This window comes from Hylobates moloch, unplaced genomic scaffold (assembly GCF_009828535.3).
Source record: "Hylobates moloch isolate HMO894 unplaced genomic scaffold, HMol_V3 SCAFFOLD_5, whole genome shotgun sequence".
Classification (NCBI taxonomy): domain Eukaryota; kingdom Metazoa; phylum Chordata; class Mammalia; order Primates; family Hylobatidae; genus Hylobates; species Hylobates moloch.
The window spans coordinates 58,719,699-58,742,282 of record NW_026652280.1 but is presented as its reverse complement, the minus strand read 5'-3'; the positions used below and the strand labels follow the sequence as shown (position 1 = coordinate 58,742,282).

Here is a 22,584-nt window from a genome sequence, read left to right as displayed (position 1 = left end):
TTCTGAAATCTAAATGGATTCCCAGCCTAAGTCTGCCAATGAAGCCAGCTGATGGCACTATGAGCTTAGCCTTTCTGAATCAGCCACAATGGTGGGTAAAATTAATCACTTTCCTCATTAGCAGTCCCACCAGCTCATCTTTCAACTCAAATCTTCTAACTAGCATTCACCAATAATGTGCCCATTTCTGACATATTTAACCCAATACTAAGAAAACTAAGATGCATATAAGGCATTATAAATAGTTAAAGGGAAATAGGTGGAATAAAAATAAAATTGGTCAGGATTTCGAATTGACACTAAATAGAGCAAGGTCAGCCAGGCGGGTGGCTCATGCCTGTAATCTCAGCACTTTGGAAGGCCAAGGCAGGCGGATAGCTTGAGCTCAGGAGTTCAAAGCCAGCCTGGGCAATATGGTGAAATCCCGTCTCTACAAAAAATTTAAAAAATTAGCCGGGTGTGGTGATGTGCACCTGTAGTCCCAGCTACTCAGGAGGTTGGGGCAGGAGGATCGCTTGAGCCCAGGAGGCAGGATCATGAACCAAGATCGCGCCACTGCACTCTAGTCTGGGCAACAGAGTGAGACTGTTTCATACATACATACATACATAGAGTAAGAACCCCTATACTAAATAACTCCAGAAGTATCTCAGGGTTAATGAAGTGGGAATCTAACCTACAAATTCAGTTCAACAATTCAAAGAATTTAGCCAAACACTTCTAAAAGTCATATTCTTAGTGATGATTAAGTCTAACTTTAGAAAGATGTTCAAACAACTACTAAAGCTACAGGTTCTTATTAAATTCAAAGTGATCCTACAATAATGAATCATGTGTACCTGCAAGTTTCTCAAGAGGTAGGCAGTTTCAGAGAGCCAAAAATAGGTAAACAGAGGAGTTCCTTGACCATTAAAATAAGAAATATTTCTTCACTGCCTTTCCATTCCCAGATACCTGATTTTGACCTAGCAAAGCCACACAAGAATGAGGCCAGGGATCACACGGCATACAGAGAGGAGCTGAATTCATTTCCCACTTTGAGTCCCACTTTCTTGACCAAGAAAGATACTATAAAATTTTCTGAGTGACTCATCTAGTTCCTTATATCAAATTCACAATAACAAGTAATATCTGTTAAAACAGAATGCCAATATCAAACATGCTGCTTCATAAATATCTTCCTATTTATGTATTATTCAGAAAATACACTAATTAAAATCTATTTTCAAGTTTATTACCATGTATACAAAACTTCCAAGACTCTGAACTAAGACTCTGTGTATATGTAAATGCATGTTTTAATAATGATAACCTATTCATTTTATTTCTAAATTGAACTTATAGTATGTGTATTTCTCATCTCTGTAAAGTACATAAATATATTATAGTTTACATGATGATTAAACCAAGAATGAGGTTGTGTTTATTTTTAAATTGATTCTCCACTGGGAAAAAGAAGACACAGAAAAAAGTCTCAAATCTTAGCCACTCATTCCTGCCTTTATTTGACACCCCTGGCCTCTTACTGCACTGCCCAACCCATTTTATCTATTTCTCTAAACTTAACAAAGTCTGATTGAAGTTGATCACTACTCCACTAGATAGGGTTCTATATATAGCTGCTGTGGTTCTGATGATAAAGTACAGTTCTTAGTTTTAGCACAAGAATACATAAAATGTTAAAGAGCTATTACTCACAAAAATGTACAACTTTTAAAAAATAGTGAGATGTGTAGTAGCAGCTTTGACTCTCACTGTGGACTTAGGCTGCTCAAAATAGGTTCATAAACCTCTTACGGTTTTTATTCAGGTAAAGCTTCTTAGGTCTATTTATATAGCCTAAGATTTCTTACAACTGCTCTACTCCATAAAATACACCAAGTGTATAATCATCATCAGGCCTTGGCTATCAGAAATAAGAATTCCTTCTTAGGAATCCATGGACAAAATGACAAGGAGGTAGAAAACCAAATGAAAGAAATATACACTAATTTCCATGACATTTATACATGTTTGAATGATACAGAATTATTCTTACCTGGGAGGTTTCCATCAGTTTCATCAGCACTAGGAAAACTAGCAACACTTGTAGAATCCGAAAGGTCCAAAAGTTTAGCACGCAATTGCTCAATATCACTCTCTTTGCTGGCCAACTGCATCTGAAGCTCATTCCTATGTGCACATTCTTCTACCAATTGCTAATTTTGAAAAGTATCAAGATAATATAATCAAGCTAAAACAATTTCCAACATTATTAATTGAAATATAATAAAGTAATTTAAATTGCTAATACTAAAAATGTACAGTAAACTTCATGAATGTTTGCTACCACAGATTTTGATACACTACAGAAATGTCAAATTCTTTCTCAATAATACATTGCTCGGACAAATTCCTTTTCTCCTTGCCTTAAAAAGAGTTTTTGTTTTCAAACATAAGCCATCAAAATAAAAAAGTTACAACAAAAGAAAATGCTTTTCTGGCTCCAAATGAAGTAGCTTTAAAGGTATAGAAAACTTCAAAAAATCACAACTGATGGAGCTAAAAAGCTTAGATCTAAGTGCCCGAGACCAGGTTCTCAATTTTGTTCTATTAACAAGCCAAGAGGTATCAAAAAATTAAGATTGTTATTTTGATTTCAAAAAAGTGAGTCTTGACTAGAGAAAATAAATAAGCTACAATACTTCAAAACCTCTACCCCAATTATAGTTAATATTGTAACAGCCATATCCCAATTTCAGTCTGAAACCAAACAGGCAGAACCCTTGATTGTTCCCAATCTAAACAAGATAAATAGATAACAAGTATATACAGAAATAATTTAAGAAAATAATCCTTCACACTCATGTCCATACACACACACAAACCTTACCGCTTGCATGTCATTCAGTTCCTTCTGATGTTTCACTACCATCTGGTTGAATTTCTCTCTTTCTTGGTTGAGTTCCAGTTGTAGCTTTCGATTTTCCTTTTCTTTCTTTCTCAAATCTTGTGTATTAGCTTTCTTTCTATCAATTTTAAAATCTTTTCGATTCATTATTTCTGCCAACTTGTTAACAGCCTATTAAAATATTATTAATAAAGATAGTGTAGTCATCCAATTTAATATTAAAATGTATTTTTTTCTTCAAAATCAGGAAGCAGGACTTTTTGTGTGTATGAAAATTAGGACAACTTCATGACGGTTGAGACATGATAATTGGTAGCACAAGTAACTAACACTGACTTATCACACTACTTAAATGTAAGAACCAGGAGCCTTTCTTTGGTTAACTTTACAACCCAGTACTGAATCAAGAGTATGCTAATCCTACTCTGAGGTAGGGTACTAGCAAATAAAGCTTCTATGCCTTGGCCACATACTCTTATCTTCTACAACTATACAATATTACTAGGCAAGTTAGCTTTCTTAACTGAAATCCTCTTTTTTTTTTTTTTTTGAGACCGAGTCTTGCTCTGTCGCCCAGGCTGGCATGCAGTGGCATGATCTTTGCTCACCGCAACCTCTGCCTCCTGGGTTCAAGCAATTCTCGTGCCTCAGCCACCTGACTAGCTGGTATTACTGGAGCGTACCACCATGCCCGGCTAATTTTTGTATTTTTAGTAGAGACTGGGGTTTCGCCGTGTCAGCCAGGCTGCTCTCAAACTCCTGGCCTTAAGTGATCTGCTGGCCTCAGCCTCCTAAAGTGCTGGGATTACAGGCATGAGCCATTGCGCCTGGCCTTGAAATTCTATTTCACAAATAAGTTTTTTATAGTTAGCGGGGAGATAATTTATTTGTTCTGATGAAAAGCTCGAACCTTATAAGCCTTGGTTTTAGGAAAAAGTGCATAAAGAGCAATGATTAACTCAAAAATGAACATGTGGAAAAGATCGACAGCATGTATACCTGTGTTTTAAGGGTTCGTTCAGTGTTGATATTCTTTTCAAAGGCAGCCTTAAGATTACTGATCTCCTCCTCCTTCTCCAGTTTATATTCTGTCAACAAATTATATTAAATGTTATTGTACAGTATTAATTTAATTTCTGCATTTCAAACTAACGATGTCTTTAATTCAAATAAGTATACATTACATAGTAACTTTCAGTAACTTCATTAAGATAATTCTTAAGGCTACAGAAGTTACTTAATATATGAAAACAGGTATCTTAGAAACCTAACACAACATAGGTAAAGATAAATCACTGAATTTGATTTAACATGATGATTTTTAAAAAATTCTACATACCTTCCTCTGCCTTCTTCATTTTCTCTGTTAGCTCTTCATTCTCTCTTCTTAATATTTCAATATCTTTGGTTAGCATGCTGTTTGCTTCTTCAAGCTAAACAAAGCACACAAAAGTTTAAGCTCCAGCCTCTTTGCTATTCTCATATTTCAGGCAATAACCTTTAAATATATTGCTAGATAAAGACAGGTCAGACACTGCTGAACTACAGCAAATGTCTGGTTTCCAGCTTCAAATATGTAAATATAATTACATCAAAAATATTTAAAAGTAGTTAACAGCATCCAAAAATTATTTCATTGTATGCATATAGATATACATATATGAACAAAAGGGGGGCATACATAATGGCAAGATAACTAGATTGCAAACTAAGAAATTTGTATTTAGTTCTAGCTCTGCGATTAACCTAGTATGTGACCCTGAGCAAGTCATACTTTTTCTGGACTTCAGTATCTTTATCTGAATATTGATGATGAAAACGATAATAAAAACATTTATTTATAGATTACTTTTAGTAATGTATAATCATTACTTGTTATATGTTATATTAATCATTCTATGTCTACTGTCTTATTTAATCCTCATAACAATCATGTGGAAGAGATATTACTATTTCTATTCTATAGATGAGAAATCTGAGGCTTAGAGAAGTTAACTTCTTAGGGGCAAAACTGGAACCCAGAGCGACTGATAGTGGCTTTAGAAGAAAAATCTAACTCCTCTTTTTAGTCCCATGATTCTATACAGATTACAGTATAAACCTCAGGAATAGGTAATTGTTTGGAGTATTGGTTTTCTTATAATGGATTTATATATTATCCCAAGAATTCCTCATTCCCAAATGGTTTCTCTGTATTTCACAGAATTCTGGCCCATAAAATCAGTTGCAATGTATTAAGAGAACAACAAATGAATTTAAGCTAAGCCATTACTTCATATGAAATATAACTAATAAGATCTACAGCCAGAAAAATAGCCCAATATTGCATTGGTTCTGTGCCTATACAAACAAAAGCCCAATATCTTGAACAAGAATTTCAATAATTAACAAATGTTTGGTATTATACAAACTATTTTATACATGAGTACAGAATGACCACTATGTATTAAAATAGAAGTAAATACACTTGCACACACACTTACCCTAATACTTTAAGATGTGACCTATTGTGATTTAAATAAATTTTATATAACTTACTTGACTATCACACTTACCCGACTAACAGTGTGATCTTTATCTGTAATCTCTTGTCTATTTCTTGAAGCAGCTTTCTTGCTTTCTTGCGTCAATTCAAAATACTGTTCTTCCAGAAGGCCTCGCGCCAACTGCTCAGACTCAGCTTTTGTTTCTGCTAGATCCAACTGAGTAGCAAGAGTTTCTCTGCAACAATTTTTTAAGAGAAATTGATGTAAACAAATTCAGCTCATTCTTCCAACTTAATCATATTCTTAAAAACACAATTAACTTTAAATGATAAAAAGAATTATTTTATTGCTTAAAATAAATTTAAATCCATTGCAAACTTTCTATAAAAGTAATGAATTTAACCTCTCACATGTCGAAAAATTATAAAAGAACTATTTAGTTTTCTATCTCATATTGTGTTCAACTAAAAAAGGTAATAAAGCAATAGCAAATAGTCTGCTTTTGAAAAGAAATTTCTTGTGGATTTGGAATGGAAGGCAGCATGGCATAGTGGAAAAGTCATTGACTTGTATATCAGCAGGCTAGACCCAGACCTTTATCTCTGTTTTATCATTAACTAATTGAGTAGAGATACTGGGCAAGTCCCTTACACTTCCTGTAGTTCAGTTTCATCAAATCTCTAAAATGAGATGGTTAAATTAGTCCCTTCCAGCTCCGAAATTAAATGAGATTATGACAACTTATAAGAGATTTGCAAATCACTACAAACTAATCTGAGAATGCTCCCTGGAAATGATACTAAAACATTTCAGAACTGACATTCAGACACCAAGACAACTCCAGTTTGCCTACTCTTCTCAAAGAGCCTCTCTTGGATAAGCTCTCTTAGTCACTACTGTATTCCCTGAACAGAGCAGGTGCTCAATAAATATGTTCTGAATGAGTAACTTCCACCTCCTATTTTCTAGTGAGTATTACAATGCAAACTTTCTGCCTGAAGCCTCAAGAGGGAGACATATAGTAAACACACACACACACACACACACACACACACACACACACACACACACACAGATGCATCACGCTGTTCTAGGAATTAAGAGATACAGCAGGCCGGAAGCAGTGGCTCACACCTGTAATCCCAGCACTTTGGGAGGCTGAGGCGGGCAGATCATGAGGTCAGGAGTTGGACACCAGTCTGGCCAACATAGTGAAACCCCATCTCTACTAAAAATACAAAAATTAGCCAGGTGTGGTGGTGTGTGCCTGTAATCCCAGCTACTTGGGAGGCTGCGGTGACAGTGCGAGACTCTGTGTCAAAAATAAATAAATAAATAAATAAATAAATAGACATAGCAGTAACAAAGTTCCTGCCCTCAGGGAGCATGCACTAGTGGGGTCGTACAGGCAATTTAAAAAATGAATAAGTGCTATATAGTATGCCACAGAGAATAATACAAGATAAAATATGGAAAGTTATGATCACTTTTATTACAGGGTGATCAAGGAGGCCTCTCTGCTAAGACAACAGTAGAAGAAAAGCAGGGGGAAGAGAACAACAGATACTGTAAGGCTTTCCAAGGCAATACAAGGAGTTTGGCATTTATTCTGGTACTCTGATGTTTTAGAAAGATCATTCTGGCTGCTGTATTAAGATCAGACAGCAGGGGGACAATGGCAGAAGCTGGGATACCAGTTAGGAGGCTACTGAAATAATCAAGATTGGAGATGATGGCAGTTTGGACCAGGTCAGTAAATGGTACAAGTGGTGAGAAGTGATTAGAGTCTACACATAATTTTTAGTTAACACTGGGAAAATTTGTTGGTGGACTGCATTTAGAGCGTAAGAAAAAAAGAGTCTAGAATGACTCCAAATTTTTCACTTAAACAACTAGGAATAACAGAATTGTTCAGGACTGAAATGAGGAAGACAGGAAGGAGCAGTTCGCAAGGTGAGGGAATCAGGAAGTTTTTCTGGACACATTAAATGTGGGGTGCTTAACACTCAAGCAGAGATGTCAATTAGACAGCTGGATACGTAAGTCTGGAATTCAAGGGAGAATGTACTTGGACTCTGACACCATTTAAAGCCACAAGGTTGGATGAGAACAAGTAGGAGTAATCCCTTGAGCGCTCCAAACTCTTAAGGGTCTCAGCAATTAGAAGGGAAAAGGGAACAAAGGACGCTGAGAAAGAGTAGCCAGTTCAATAAGGAAAAAACAGCATGTGGTGTCACAGAAGCCAAATGAAGACATTTTCTCAAGAGAGTAATCAACTAAGTCAAACGCTGCTATGAAATAAGGTGAGAACTGAGAAGTCACTATTAGGAAGACCCAACTGACCTTGAGAAGAGTTGTTTTGTTAGCATGATGAATGCAGAAGTATGACTGGAGTGAGCTCAAGAGAGAATGGAAGAAGATGGTGGAAGATACCTGGTATGTTACTTTTCAAGTTAAGTTGGCTATAAAAAAAAGAAAAGTGGGATAGTGGCTACCATGTAGATAATGTAGTTAAAAGACGCAATTTCGCTCTTGTTGCCCAGGCTGGAGTGCAATGGTGTGATCTTGGCTCACTGCAAACTCCGCCTCCTGGGTTCAAGCAATTCCCCTGCCTCAGCCTCCCGAGTAGTTGGGATTACAGGCATGTGCCACCATGCCCGGCTAATTTTGTATTTTTAGTACAGATGGGGTTTCTCCATGTTGGTCAGGCTGGTCTTGAACTCCTGACCTCAGGGGATCCGCCCACCTTGGCCTCCCAAAGTGCTGGGATTACAGGCGTGAGCCACCATGCCCGGTGTAAGAGGGTTGTTTTTAAAGGAAATATCTAAATATGTTTATATAACAATGATAATGACTACAAAAAGGTAAAAATTGATGTAGAAAAGATAAGAGAATTGTTGGAGTCATAATTTTTTTTTTTTTTGGAGACTCAGTCTCTGTCGCCCAGGCTGGAGTGCAATGGCGCAATCTCGGCACGCTGCAATCTTCGCCTCCCAGGTTCAAGCGATTCTCCTGCTTCATCCTCCCAAGTAGCTGGGACTACAGGTGCTCGCCTGTAATTTTTTGTATTTTTAGTAGAGACGGGGTTTCTCCATGTTAGCCAGGATGGTCTCGATCTCCTGACCTGGTGATCCACCCACCTCAGCCTCCCAAAGTGCTGGGATTACACGTGTGAGCCACCGTGCCCAGCAATATTTGGTACTTTTAATCACTTTCTCTTTCTTGAAATATCCTCCTCCCCCAGTTTTTGTGATACTCTACTCTGATGAAGACAAGTTAGTAGCTATGGTGGTGAAAGAAAATAGATGTTCTCTTCTGATTTTTAGGAAGCAAGGCCATTAGCTAAGTACAAGAATAAGGAGAAGCTGGAGATCTGAGTAGAGACGAGATGTGAAATAGTTTTCTTAGGAGAGTAGTACAGTTAGTACTTTAGGAAAAGAAAGGAAATGCTGCCAATGCCAAGTCTAAGAATACTGGGAGTGGTTCTGCTAGCTATTATAATACAGGGCTTCAGGTTCACGACATGTTCTTATCTGGAGTTTCTGCTTTGTGTTAAGTTAAGATAAAAGTATCTGGGTTATACTTTAAAACACCAGAAAACCTATTTAATCCAGAATATATTTCTATCTCTGGTTATGCTACTGTGCAAGAGAAAAAGCAAGAAAGAATTAGATGGTTCAGGGTAAAATTACCTGCATCTATACATTCATCCAGACTTCCTTTACAACTCTCCGTAATGAAAGACTGTCTTTACTAATATTTAAGGTCAACCTCTCACCCTTATTCTCCTATCTCTTAAAAGAATTCAATCATCAATAATTCCATATTCTTCTGGATTAGAAGATTATAAAGAGTGGCTTTGTTCTTGTTTACAGGTATATTTCAAATGCCTAGAAAATTCTCTGGCCCATAGAGTGCGCTCAGAAATTTTATTTATTTGAATGAATAGATGTGGGGCTGTTCCTACTCTGATCTCCTTCCCATGCTCCATTTAAATATGCTCAAGTTTACACTACGGTTAAAAAGAAAGTGCTCTCCTTCACATTCTCCTCTAGCTACTGCTACATCTCCTTGCCATAACAGCCAAGTCTCCTGAATTGTTTAATTTAACAAATACTTGCTGAGCATCACAATGCTGCAGTTACAATTGTAGGTGCTAGACATACAGCAATGAATTGAACCTAAGAACGAAACATCTGAAAATTCCTCCTGCCATAGAGCTTTGTTTCTAGTGGAAAAACAAAAACAATAAATACAACAGGTAAGAAAATTATATATTAGGAGGGAATAAGTGCTACAGAGAAAAATAAAATAGGGAAGGATGAACTGGGCACCAAGGTAGTGGGGTGGGGATGTTTGCAATTTAAAAAGCGTATTCAGGGAAGGCCTTCTCAAATGATGTGGACCTGGAGAAGGACCAAGCAGTAAGCCATGTAGATACTTGGAGGAAACTGTTCCAGGCAGAGAGAAGAGCAATGTACATACCTGGAGGTAGGACAGTGACTAATTGGTTTGTTGAATAGAAATAAGGCTAATCAGGCTGTTAGATATACTCTGTCTCTTGTTTTACCCTTTCCATTCAGTCTCAATCTACTTTAATACCTATTCTCATCTCTATTTAGATGCTGTTCTCACCAAGATAATTAATAACCTTCAATATAAACACAAGGGACAATTTATGACTGTTTTTCTTGACCTTTGTGGGTATGTGGCACTTTTAAAAATTTAATTTAATTTTTATTTATTCATTTTTTTGAGACAGTCTCACTCTGTTGCCCAGGATGGAGTGCAGTGGCACCATCTAGGCTCACTGCAAGCTCCACCTCCCAGGTTCACGCCATTCTCCTGCCTCAGCCTCCCGAGTAGCTGGGACTACAGGCACCCGCCACCACGTCTGGCTAATTTTTTTGTATTTTCAGTAGAGATGGGGTTTCACCATGTTAGCCAGGATGGTCTCAATCTCCTGATATCATGATCCACCTGCCTCGGCCTCCCAAAGTGCTGGGATTACAGGCATCAGCCACCACGCCCAGTCAATATGTGGCATTTTTAATCACTTTCTCTTTCTTGAAATATTATCTCACCCCAGCTTTTGTGATATCCTGCTCTGATCTTCTCTTATACTGTTGGTAGCTTCTTGGTTTCCCTTCCTCTGCCCATTCTTTAAAAGTCTAGGAGCTAATAGTCTTTCCTCAGCCCTTGTGTCTTCTGATCCTACACTATGGGTTACAATTTGCTACCTGGGAGGACCAAATGAGTCTACAACAGTGCCCCCTGCATCTATATATTCATCCAGACTTCCTTTACAACTCTCCATAATGAAAGACTGTCTTTACTAATATTTAAGGTCAATCTCTCACCCTTATTCTCCTACCTCTTAAAAGAATTCAATAATCAATAATTCCATATTCTTCTGGATTATAAGATTACAAAGAGTGGCTTTGTTCTTGTTCACAGGTATATTTCAAAGCCTAGAAAATTCTCTGGAGAGATCCAGACACACATACACAAACACACACCTAAAAGAGTTTTGGGTCAACCTTTTACATAAAAATTCAGATTCTTGGTTTCTCTTGAAAAATCGGAAGATCTTGACATACTGGGCCAGTGTTATCATGTGGTAACAAATGGCTGGAACTGAGAAGGTGAGATCTTCAGTTTGTTATAATCCTTACAACTTACATAATGAATATATCTGCACGTAGACCCCACTAATTACAGTCTAGTTACACCTATGGCATCACAGGCTCACTAGTTTATGAACTCTGAGATACCCAATCACCTTTACAGATCTCTATATTAGTGGTTTCTGTATGCAAAGACTATCAAATCAGCTTCAAGTTCTTATCTTTTATCTGCATTCTAAAGCAATAAACCCAAATACAGTGGTATCCATTTCTGTTTGGACATCCCATAGGCACCTCAAACTCAATAGGCCTGAAATTAAAATAATCATCTCTCCTCTCATCTCACAATTTTGGCATTCCTTAGCTCAGGGACCAGCACTACCATCAACTCAACAGCCCTGGTCAGAAACTTGAGAGTCAGCCTGAAAATTATCCTAACCTTTACCCCTATGCCTCCAAATCCACAAATCCTACTTCTTTTACTTCCTACTTCGTTTTATGCACTTGCCTCCTACTGCCAACTTCCACTATAATTTTACATCTAAGTTTTTCCAGCGGTTATATAATTGGGCTCCCTGTATCCACCCAGCTTTCCCTTACTTCAATTCATTCTCCACTCCTTAGAGTGAGTTTTCTAAAATACTTATCAGTCATTAGCTTAGAATTTTCATTTCTTCATTCAATATTTATTGAATACTTATTCTCTGAAAGTCCCTGATTGGAGTGCTGGGAATAGACAATAGACAACAACAGAAGAAACAAAAGCCCCCACTTTTCAATATTTTAAACTCTTCAGCATGATACACAAGGTCCTTTGTAATCTGACTCAGTTTTCTCTCTCCAGCCTTATCTGTCACGAACTAACCATTTGCTGTTCCTCAGATCACAGATTGGCTTCTGCCTATATTGTCCCTTGTTCCCCACATCCCATTCCCTGGCTAGTTCTACTTTCCATCGGTTGTGATCTCTGTTAGGAAATGTTCTGTGAATCCCACATGGTAAGACAAGGTATCCTTCGGCATAGCCACTATACCTTGATTATATCTCTCCTAACTTGATTCTGAAGCACTTGAAGAATCATAACTTACTAATAATTGGATAGCTGCACAAAGCACAGTACTTATAGCACAATAGTGGTGATCTATATATTTGTCTTAAATAGATGAATAGATGAAAAAGGGAAAATTTATCAACTCTGAAACAATATAGTATGGAGTGAATATTTGGCACTTTTAATCACTTTCTCTTTCTGTTCCTCAGATCACTGATTGGCTTCTGCCTATACTGTCCCCTTCACAGTGAATGCATACACCTGGGATTGCATATTGCACTGTGAATATCATACAAATGGTAGGTAACAGACTAGATTCTACAATATGACTGTATCCGAGAATAACCAGAAATGCAGCTTTGTGTCTACCTTAGCTTCCAGTTAATCAGGTTACCTAACTATGATACTTGGCCACCAAATTAGTATGTTGATACCCGCTGTGATGCTAAAATTTATGATAATATACAGCTCTGCAACAAACTGTTGTCAATTTTGGACCTTAAATATTTTAATCAACATAATCAACTCAATTAAGGCAACTTAATTGCAAAAAGATGCAATTATACTTAATTTGTAATCAACTCAACAAAGTTAAACAACAAAAAGTCTGTTTATTTATAAAACTAGTAAAAATAAAAGTTATGTATTCCAACAACAAAAAAAATATAGAATGATAAAAGTGAGTACCTCCAGTTTGCAACACCTAATGTATTAAGGATCTAACAGTGAATGCCATAGTTGTTAACAACAGAAATAGGCAACCAGAAAGTACAAGGCTATATATGAATTAGTCTTCTTCCTCCTAAAAATCAGATTTGAATCTGATTAAGCTTCCAAATCAGAAATGTCCAATAAAACTTTCTAGGATGTCAGAAATGTTCTATATCTGTACCATCTATTATAATATGGTAGACACTAACTGCATGTGACTACTGGGCACCTGAAATACGACTAGTACATCTGAGGAACTAAGTTTTAATTTTATGTAATTGAATTTAAATTTAAGTAACTACATGTGGCTACTGGCCACCATATTGGGCAGAGGAGCTCTAGATATAACTACTGACTTCCAGGAAACATAAGGGAAATGGGGAATGTTCAACCAACTACAGAAATGCAATCAATAAAATCCCAACTGAGGGAACATCTACAGGACAAAAAAATCCAGTTTCTTCAACAAATTAGTATTAGGATGGTGATTACTCTTGAGGTGGGGAGGAAAGAAGGCATAATTAGGAGGTGGGATATAGTGGGCTTCTGAAGTGGATCGCAAGGTCCTCTTTCACGGATGATGATGGTTATAATGACATTTGTCATAATTCATAAAAACTGTATTAGTTTTGCTGTAATTGTTTGTTTCAACAACAAACAGTCTTTCAAAGGTGATTAAATGTAAAGAGAATATAACAATGTTGGAAAACTAGTTCTAGTGTCTGTTCTGACATTACCTAGCTATGAGATACTCCGCACGAGTTACTATCTTGTTGTGCCTGTCAGCTGAATTCTAAAATGAAGCTGTTAAACTTGAAATAGCTTTATAAGGTTTTCTCCTTGGAGATGGGGTCTCATTATGTTGCCCAGGCTGGTCTTGAACTCCTGGGCTCAAGCGATCCTCTCACCTTAGCCTCCCAAAATGCTTGTATTACAGGCATGAGCCACCATGCCTGGCCATAACCTGCATAGTAATCCTAAGAAGACCTTAAATACCTTTACCTAACTTAAAATAATGCTTTGCAAAGACAGCATGATTTATATATAAATAGATCTTTTAAAATTGATACTAGCCCAGGCGTGGTGGCTAATGCCTGTAATCCCAGCATTTTGGGAGGCCAAGGTGGGCGGAATATGAAGTCAGGAGTTCGAGACCAACCTGACCAACACATGGTGAAACCCTGTCTCTACTAAAAATACAAAAATTAGCGGAGTGTGGTGGCACACGCCTGTAATCCCAGCTACTCAGGAGGCTGAGGCAGGAGAATCACTTGAACCCATGAGGTGGAAGTTGCAGTGAGCCGAGATCATGCCACTGCACTCTAGCCTGGGTGACAGAGCAAGACTCCATCTCAAAGAAAAAAAAAATTAAAAAAAAAAAAAATTGCGATACCCCTGAAAACAATCGTCAAACCAACTTTTTGTCAGTTTAATGTATCTCTGCAATTGGTACAGTGTTGATTTATAGCATTGTTTTTTCACCATAAAGGCAAATTTCAGCCTAATCTGATTTGTTCTGAATTAGCCCAATAAACTGTGTTCTATACCATTCCCACCAGAATAATGGCACATCTGTTCACTATCTTAAAACTTAAGAATGCCTGTTGCAGTACTGATTCTTGTTCTAAAGTAAAATGGACATACTTTTCATTTTGTAGTTCCTGTATTTTCTTTAAATTTTCTCTGTTTTTTTCTTCAATTTCTTCTTTAAGTTCCTTTACCTGGGTTTTATAAAGTGTCTGCAAAACAAGTGACAAGAAGAAATAAGTGTTTATGGTGGGTTAAAAACAATTTGGCAGTTTCTTATAAATTAAAAAAATTAACATATGATCCAACAATTCCACTCTCAAGTATTTACCCATGACAAATGCAAATATATGTCAACACCTAGTCTTACACATGAATTTCCCTTATGTTTTATTTATAACAGCTGCAAACTGGAAATGACCCAGATATCCATCAACACATGGGTTAAAAAAAAAACAAAACAAAAAAAACTGTGATTAATTCATATTACTTAGCAATAAAAAGGAATGAACTACTGATACATACAACATGTAAATCTAAGAAATCTAAAAAATATGCTGAAAGAAACCACGTGTTAAAGAGTGTATACTATGTGACTCCATGTAGATAAAATTCTAGGACAGGTGAAAATAATCAATAATGATGGAAAACAATCAGTCATTGTCTGTGTATAGAGGTGGGTGGGGAAAATGTAGAGTGAAGGGCCATAAGAGAACTTTTTGCAGTGAAAAAAAAATGTTCCACATGTTGACTGTGGTGGTGGTCACACAGTTGTACATATTTGTCAAAATTTACTAACCAGTACACTTAAAATGGGTATATTATATAGAAATTATAGCTTAATGGCCGGGTGTGGTGGCTCACGCCTGTAATCCCAGCACTTTGGGAGGCTGAGGCAGGCAGATCACAAGGTCAGGAGATTGAGACTATCCTGGCTAACACAGTGAAAGCCCGTTTCTACTAAAAATACAAAAAATTAGCTGGGCATGGTGGCATGCTCCTGTAGTCCCAGCTACTCAGGAGGCTGAGGCAGGAGAATCACTTGAACCCAGGAGTGGGAGGCTGCAGTGAGCCAAGATCGTGCCACTGCTCTCCAGCCTGGGTGACAGAGTGAGATTCCATCTCATAAGAAAAAAAAAAAAAAAAGAAGAAAGAAAGAAATTATAGCTTAATAAAGTGTATTATAGATTTGGGAAGACATTATAAAGAAATTTAACACATACTACTAATTTAAAGGTTAGATCAATTCTTGACCAATGTTAGAAAAATCACTTCTGTTTTGGTGGGTGGGATGTACTGGGTAGTTGAGAGACAGGTAAAGAAATATCCACAAAAGGGCTGGGCGCAGTGGCTCACGCCTGTAATTCCAGCACTTTGGGAGGCCGAGGCGGGCGGATCATGGGGTCAGGAGATCAAAACCATCCTGGTTAACATGGTGAAACCCCATCTCTACTAAAAATACAAAAAATTAGCCAGGCATGGTGGCGGGCGCCTGTAGTCCCAGCTACTTGGGAGGCTGAGGCAGGAGAATGGCATGAACCCAGGAGGCGGAGCTTGCAGTGAGCCGAGATCGCGCCACTGCTCTCCAGCCTGGGCAAGAGGGTGAAACTCTGTCTCAAAAAAAAAAAAAAAAGAAATATCCACAAATAAGATTTATCAAGTCTTCTGCTAACATATCTATAATATATGCTTATTTCAGAACAATGGCTTTTACAAAATTCACTAAGCTTTTGCCAATGCCAGTGAAAAATATTTAACACATCAGACTCATATTGTGTTGGTGCAGAAGTTACAGAGTGAACTTCCAGTTCTGATGTCTATTTCTTTTTAACTACCCTCTTTATTTTAAAAGAAAAAGAGAAGGGGAAAAAATAGCAAGGGCCAGGAAACAGCTGTGGAGAACTACTTTAACACTTACTTATTACACTAAGAAATAGCACTTTTCTAGGCAAAAACATACATAAATGTCTATGGGAATGCAAATGAAAGAATAAGGGCTTACTCTAGGTTAAGTATTTATAATTTCTAAAATTAATCTATTTGGCCTTTAGGACTCAGATTCTTATCTCTCTGATTTCAAATACTGAAATTCAAATAAGTAAATCAATGAAGGGATAAAAAGAAAAATAATCTGATTTGAAAACCCAGAAAAAAGACAAATCTTAAAATTTGGTTCATAACAGCTTATTGAATTGAATGCTATTTAATCCAATGCCCACAAGCAATGGAATAAATCAGAACTCAGATAGGGTCAGGTTTTGTACTATTTTCTAGAAGCAAAATCAAGAATCCACAGGAATCACCACAAGTCATTTGACATCCATCCAAACATTTGGAGGCACTGGATGACTGCTCTGTGGAAGCATATGGCAAGAAAGCGTATGGATGCTACAGATCACTTTGCAGAAGTTAGCAGTAGATACTTTGAATAATTACATTTAGCAAACACTCAAGGGAAAGAGTTTTCAACAATATTTAAAAGTTTTTCATTTTGTTTATGAGACAGAGTCTTTCTGTCACGCAGGCTGGAGCACAGATGATCTTGGCTTACTATAATGTCCAACTACCAGACTCAAGCAATTCTCCTGCCTCAGCCTCCTGAGTAGCTGCGACTACAGGTGCCTGCCACCACAATCGGCTAATTTTTGTATTTGTAGGAGAGACGGGGTTTCACCATGTTGGCCAGGCTGGTCTTGAACTCCTGACCTCAAGTGATCCACTCACCTCGGCCTCCCAAAGTGCTGGGATGACAGGTGTGAGCCACCACACCTGGCCTGAAAAGTTTTTACAATTTAAAAACATATACCAATGATAGCCTAATATGCCAAGAAACAAATGGACAAACAAAAAGAAGAAAAGTCACAATGTTTATTAGAAGATGAAGAGTCATTTGAAAAAGAATTATAGTTCACATAAAAGAATCTAAATACCTTGTTTTAAGTCAGATTTTGAAACAGTGTGTATGTTAAAAATGATTCTCACTTACCGAGAAATATTGCTCAGCTTCAAGCTGATCTTGTAGCTCCCGCATCTGTCCTTCATTTCCTCTATACTGTCTTCAGATGAAAAGAAAAACAAGTGAACAAATGCTCCTACTTATACTACACTTTATTTTTTCTTAGTTTAAGTTGTTAATATAAAAAAGTTTACTAAAACAATCTTTATTTTTAAAAAACATACTTCATTATTCATTATTTTACTAATTAACTTGTTCAGGCCACACCGGTTCTATCTTGCTCCTTATAAAATGATGGTATGCAAAAGTAGTGAGAACCCTTTTCTACTGATGATCACTTTTTGGAGAATATTAATTGTGGATCTATCCAAAATGAAAAAATAAAATTGATAACATATTTTAAGCAGTCATAGGAAAGAAAATGTCTTCTACAGTAAATAAAGGGGGGCATGAAAAATCTAATAATAATTCAGTGCTATATATCATAGTACTATATTTAATAAGTAATAATTCAGTACTGCATACTAGATATTATGGCCAATTAAGCACAAGAAAGGGGCTGGTGGAAATGAATCATCAGGTAAGAAGGGAAAGCAAGAACAACAAACTGACAAACAAGGAGGAACATAGACAGACAACTGCATGTATATAATACATACATAAACACAACTCACATAGGAGCAGAGTCCGAAAGATGGAAACACAATGTAACCCAAAGACACAGATTTTCAATAATTATTTACTGTATAATACGAAAGCCTAGCAGCTAGGCTTGAAAATCTAGCTGCTAGACTTTCATATTAGACAGTAATAGCTTTGTACTCTCAGTATCTCAAAAGGCATGTGGTTGACAGAAAGTCTACACCAATCTCCACCGAATGCTGAGTGAGAGTATTTTTGGAGAAAAAAAATATAAAACACATTTTTGTGAAAATGGTGGCCCTAAAAGAGGAAAAGAATTTCACCAATATAAATCCAATTTTATGAAAACTGACAATTTAATCTAAGAATCACTTTTGTAAATGAAGCTAGCAAGTGATGATATGATAAAATAAATGTGGAGGAAATAAAAACACAGGACTTGGCCTAAGATATATCCACTTTTGATATTAAACTTGTGAAGCAAATTCTTAGACAAATTGTGAAAGCGTTCCTGATCTTGCTTGTTCTCCATTTCAAATAAGCAGGCATATCACATCCCAAGAGTAACAGAAAAAGAAAAAAGACATTTTTGCCTTTTGAGATGAACCAAAGACACAAAACAAAACAAACAAAGTGTCATGTCTAATTCTAGCCTCTGAAATAAACCTTGAACATCTCCTACAAGGCGCTGTGATTTTTGTAATTCTAACCTGAAGAAATGTGATGACTTTTGTGGACATGAAAATCAGATGAGAAAACTGTGGTCTTTCCAAAGCCTGAACTCCCTTGAAAACCTTTGCAAGTAAATTCTTTTACTTCTAAATACTTTTTTTCTGTCTTTCACAAACTCTAAGTACATAATCTGTACATATGTAAAATATCAAACACACAAGTCGATGAACACAAAAAAGAAAGAAATCACAATGTTATTTTAAAGACTTACTTCGTAAGCTGAGCTAACTCAAATTCTAATAATCTCTTTGCTTCCAATAAAGTATTTATTTCCTGTTTCATCTGCTTTTCTAAACCTTTTAAATTGTCTGCCTCAAATGCTTGAGTCTTCAATTCATTTTGTAACAACAGCCGCTTATTTGATTCCTGCTCCAGTTGCAGGGTTAGATTCTTAACCTATGAATGAGAAAAATAATTGGGATCTTAAATCTCTTAAATAATTTATTAGACATTATTTGAAAGAATACTAACCAAATCAAGTACATTATAATTCATGGTACTAGTAGAAAATATTAGTATTTTAAAGAGTCTTCATTGTTCCACGTGTTTATTACTGTAGATTTACTATTAAGTGAAATTAATTCCCAAATTTCAGACATGAGATCTTGTGGAGGGAAAAAAATTCTGGTTCCTTTCTACCCCAATCAGCATGCAAATTCTGGAGTACAAGCTGATTATAAAAACTCACTTCTGGGCCAGGCACAGTGGTTCATGTCTGTAATCTCAGCACTTTGGGAGGCTGAGGCAGGTGGATTGCTTGAACCCAGAGTTTGAGACCAGCCTGGTCAACATGGTGAAACCCTGTCTCTACAAAAAAAATACAAAAATTGGCCAGGCATGGTGGTACACTCCTGTAGTCCCAGCTACGTGGATCACTTGAGCCTGCGAGTCAGAGGTTGCAGTGAGCGGAGATCACGCCACTGCACTCCAGCCTGAGTGACAGTGAGACTCTGTCTCCAAAAAAAAAAAGCCATTTCTGGGGGAACATTTGAATGGAGTACTTACATTTACCTGTTTATGTGCTCTACTCTACAACCCTTCAAAGCTTAACAAAACAAACCGAACGTATGTTTTATTCAACTCAACAAATATTTCTGAAGTGTTTATTAGGTGTTGGGACCAATGAACTCAAAATTCATACAGTGGTTTACAATGGCCTTCATGATCTGTTCTAATTCTATTCCTATCACTGGCCATTCTCTACAATCCAATCATATTCTTCAGATCCTCAAATGCAACAAATTCTCCCTCACCTCACAGTTCTTATATGTGCTACTCCTTCTGTTTTATCCTCCTTCATTTATTCATTCTTCAGCTCTCAAATGTCATACTCTTAGCAAAGCCTTCTGTAACTCCCAAATGTGATTAGTAATACACCCCTATAGCATGCAGTACTTTCTTTTTATTATTTGCAATGCTTGTAGTTACCATTTTAATATCCATTTTTCCCTCCTGGCTGTAAGTTCCAACAAAGTCAGGACCATCTATATCTTATTCACTTCAGTAACCCCCAATTCCTAGCACAGAGCCAAATAGTAGGTAGTCAAAAATTATGTTTTTTAAATGACTGAATATTATCTTTCAAATTTTGAACATACATTCCTCCTGCATGCTAGCTTTAATAGGTATCTCTAATTTCTCTTCTTTCTAGTCCATTCTATATACCACTACCAGATTGAATTTTCTAAAAGTGCTTTCACCTATAGCTCCCATGCAAGTGTGATTTTTTATTTTTTAGAGATAGGGTCTCACTCTGATGTCCTGACTGAGTGCCATGGCACAATCTCGGCTCACTGCAGCCTCGATCTCCTGAGGTGCAAGCAATCCTCCCACCTCAGCCTCCTGAGTAGCTGGAACTATAGGCATGTGCCACCACACCTAGCTGATTTTTGTATTTGAGATGGGGTTTCACCATGTTGCCTAGGCTGGTTTCAAACTCCTGAGCTCAAGCAATGTGCCCATCTGCCCACCTCAGCCTCCCAAAGTGCTGGGATTACAGGTGTCAGCCAACGTGCCTGGTCACCCATGCAAGTTTTAGAGTATCAATACTTTGGCCTCCACATTTCTCCCATGACTACTCAACATGTCTCCGTCTTTCCTTCAAAAAGTTAAAGTTCTATCAAGTTCCTTTTTATGCCTTACTTACCCATCTTCTTAAACACCTGGTACTCACTTTATTATCCATATCTTTACTGATAATATTCCCTCTAGCAAGTAAAACCCTGACTCCAAAACTATTACCTTTTGAAGTCTTACTCAACCTTTAAAATCTAGGTAACATGTTACATCTTCTTGAAAAGGCTTTCCTACTTTCAGTCTTAGAAATAATTTCTAAAGTACATATAGTAACCACCAGGACATATTGTCATTTTATCTTTTTATTAACTGCTTTATAAAATGTATACCCTGTGCTATCAATCTAAGCCAGGAAAGACTGCAGTTAAACACTTTTATTGAAATCTAAGAGCAATGTTCTTTCTTTGGGGATGTAAGATGCATTATAATAAAGACTTTTTTTTTCTTTAAAACAGATGGTCAGTTTTTTCAGGGAAGGAACTGTGACATTTCAATATAGTTGTACTGTCATAGTGAAAAATGGCATAGATCACACAGAGTGAATGTTCAATAACTATTTGAAGAGGAAAATTCTAGGTGCTGCGGTGACCATATAGCAGTGAACATAGACCCATGTCAATTATTTTATTCAAATCTCCTTCATGGTGTTTAAATTATAGATAACTCTTCAGTCATAACTTATATAACCGTTTCTCTTGTAATAGATGAACAAAGTCAGTACTATTTTTCTTACTTCATCCTCCATCCTTTCTTTATTTCCAGTCAAATGTTCTAGTTTCTGCTGAGATTGCTTCAGATCAACGTCTAGCATGGAACACTGTTTCTCAATCTGAACAACCCGATTTTCAGCCTTCTCTCGAGCTTCTCTTTCTTCTTTCAGCTTTTTTTCCATCTCTGGGAAGTTACAAACATACATTTAAAGAAAGAGTACTTTAATACATTTCACTTTATATGGGCTGTAAACTGGTCTCAAATGTCTCTATTGTTTTTATTCTGGAACTTGAATAGAGCCAGTAATTATAGAAATTCTCACGTTATGTAAACTATTTATACAGCAGAAATCTCTAAAGGAGTTATAAAATATAATACAGTAATAAAATCTTCTAAACCCAGCTCTTGCCCAATGATGAGAGATTAATCAGTACCACTTTCAGACTAGAAGGTGAAGAGTATAGCCGGAAAGGAAGCGAATTAACAAAGAACAATGAAGGTACATCAAGCAAAAGCAGAAAAATAAGGCTGTGGTTATTAATTTATACCCTGCATTGTTCCAGAAAAGGTTGAAGAGGCTTAAGGCTATGGTAGGAACTCCAATTTATACAATTCAGATGAATAAGATTCCACAGTAGTATAATACCTCTTTTAATTATTACTGGAATATATTAGTCTACATTGAGGCTCCTTTTTTGAAATATAACTAAGCTTCTGAGAGGTTAACTCTTCCATGTTCGTGTAACTAGTAAGTTGCCCCATCAGGATTCAAGTTTATTTAAAGTGTGCTTTCCCACTCTCGGAGGCCACCCTCTAGGTGACAAAATATAAACTATTAAATAAATATAAATAAACTATTCCTTATCTTCCCCCCAAACTTATAAACTTAGCTGCACCAATAAAACTGTCACCTCTTAAGACCCTTCTGTTTAAACAAACACAAATCCATCCACTATGTTCTTCTGACTCTTAATATCTCTCTCCTGAGCTCCAGACTTAGATACCAATTGACTATTTAACATCTCCACCTAGATATCTACACTTGATCCTAGCCAAAAGGCTGAGAAGCGATCCACCTAGATATCTAATAATTTTATTAAAGTTAACGTATCCACAATAGATGCCTTTACTTCTGGCCTATCCTCAAACCACTCCAACCCCGGTTAGTCTCAGTC

At 36.8% G+C, this 22,584-nt stretch overlaps 1 protein-coding gene across 3 annotated transcripts in view; it reads right to left on the bottom strand.

The window, feature by feature from the left end:
• ROCK1 (Rho associated coiled-coil containing protein kinase 1) overlaps window positions 1-22,584 on the bottom strand; it is a 194,010-nt gene that overhangs the window by 35,265 nt on the left and 136,161 nt on the right. For all 3 annotated transcript variants that reach the window (XR_004248116.2, XM_032152675.2, XM_032152676.2), the window contains exons 19-27: window positions 21,432-21,592; window positions 18,834-19,018; window positions 17,279-17,348; window positions 14,410-14,504; window positions 5,446-5,611; window positions 4,230-4,323; window positions 3,890-3,978; window positions 2,873-3,061; window positions 2,039-2,198 (exon numbers count right to left, since the gene is read on the bottom strand). Coding sequence is in view for 2 of the 3 variants with exons in the window: in XM_032152675.2 (XP_032008566.1) it covers window positions 2,039-2,198; window positions 2,873-3,061; window positions 3,890-3,978; window positions 4,230-4,323; window positions 5,446-5,611; window positions 14,410-14,504; window positions 17,279-17,348; window positions 18,834-19,018; window positions 21,432-21,592 (1,209 nt within the window). In the remaining variant the exon portion in view is untranslated. The remainder of the gene's footprint in view (window positions 1-2,038; window positions 2,199-2,872; window positions 3,062-3,889; window positions 3,979-4,229; window positions 4,324-5,445; window positions 5,612-14,409; window positions 14,505-17,278; window positions 17,349-18,833; window positions 19,019-21,431; window positions 21,593-22,584) is intronic.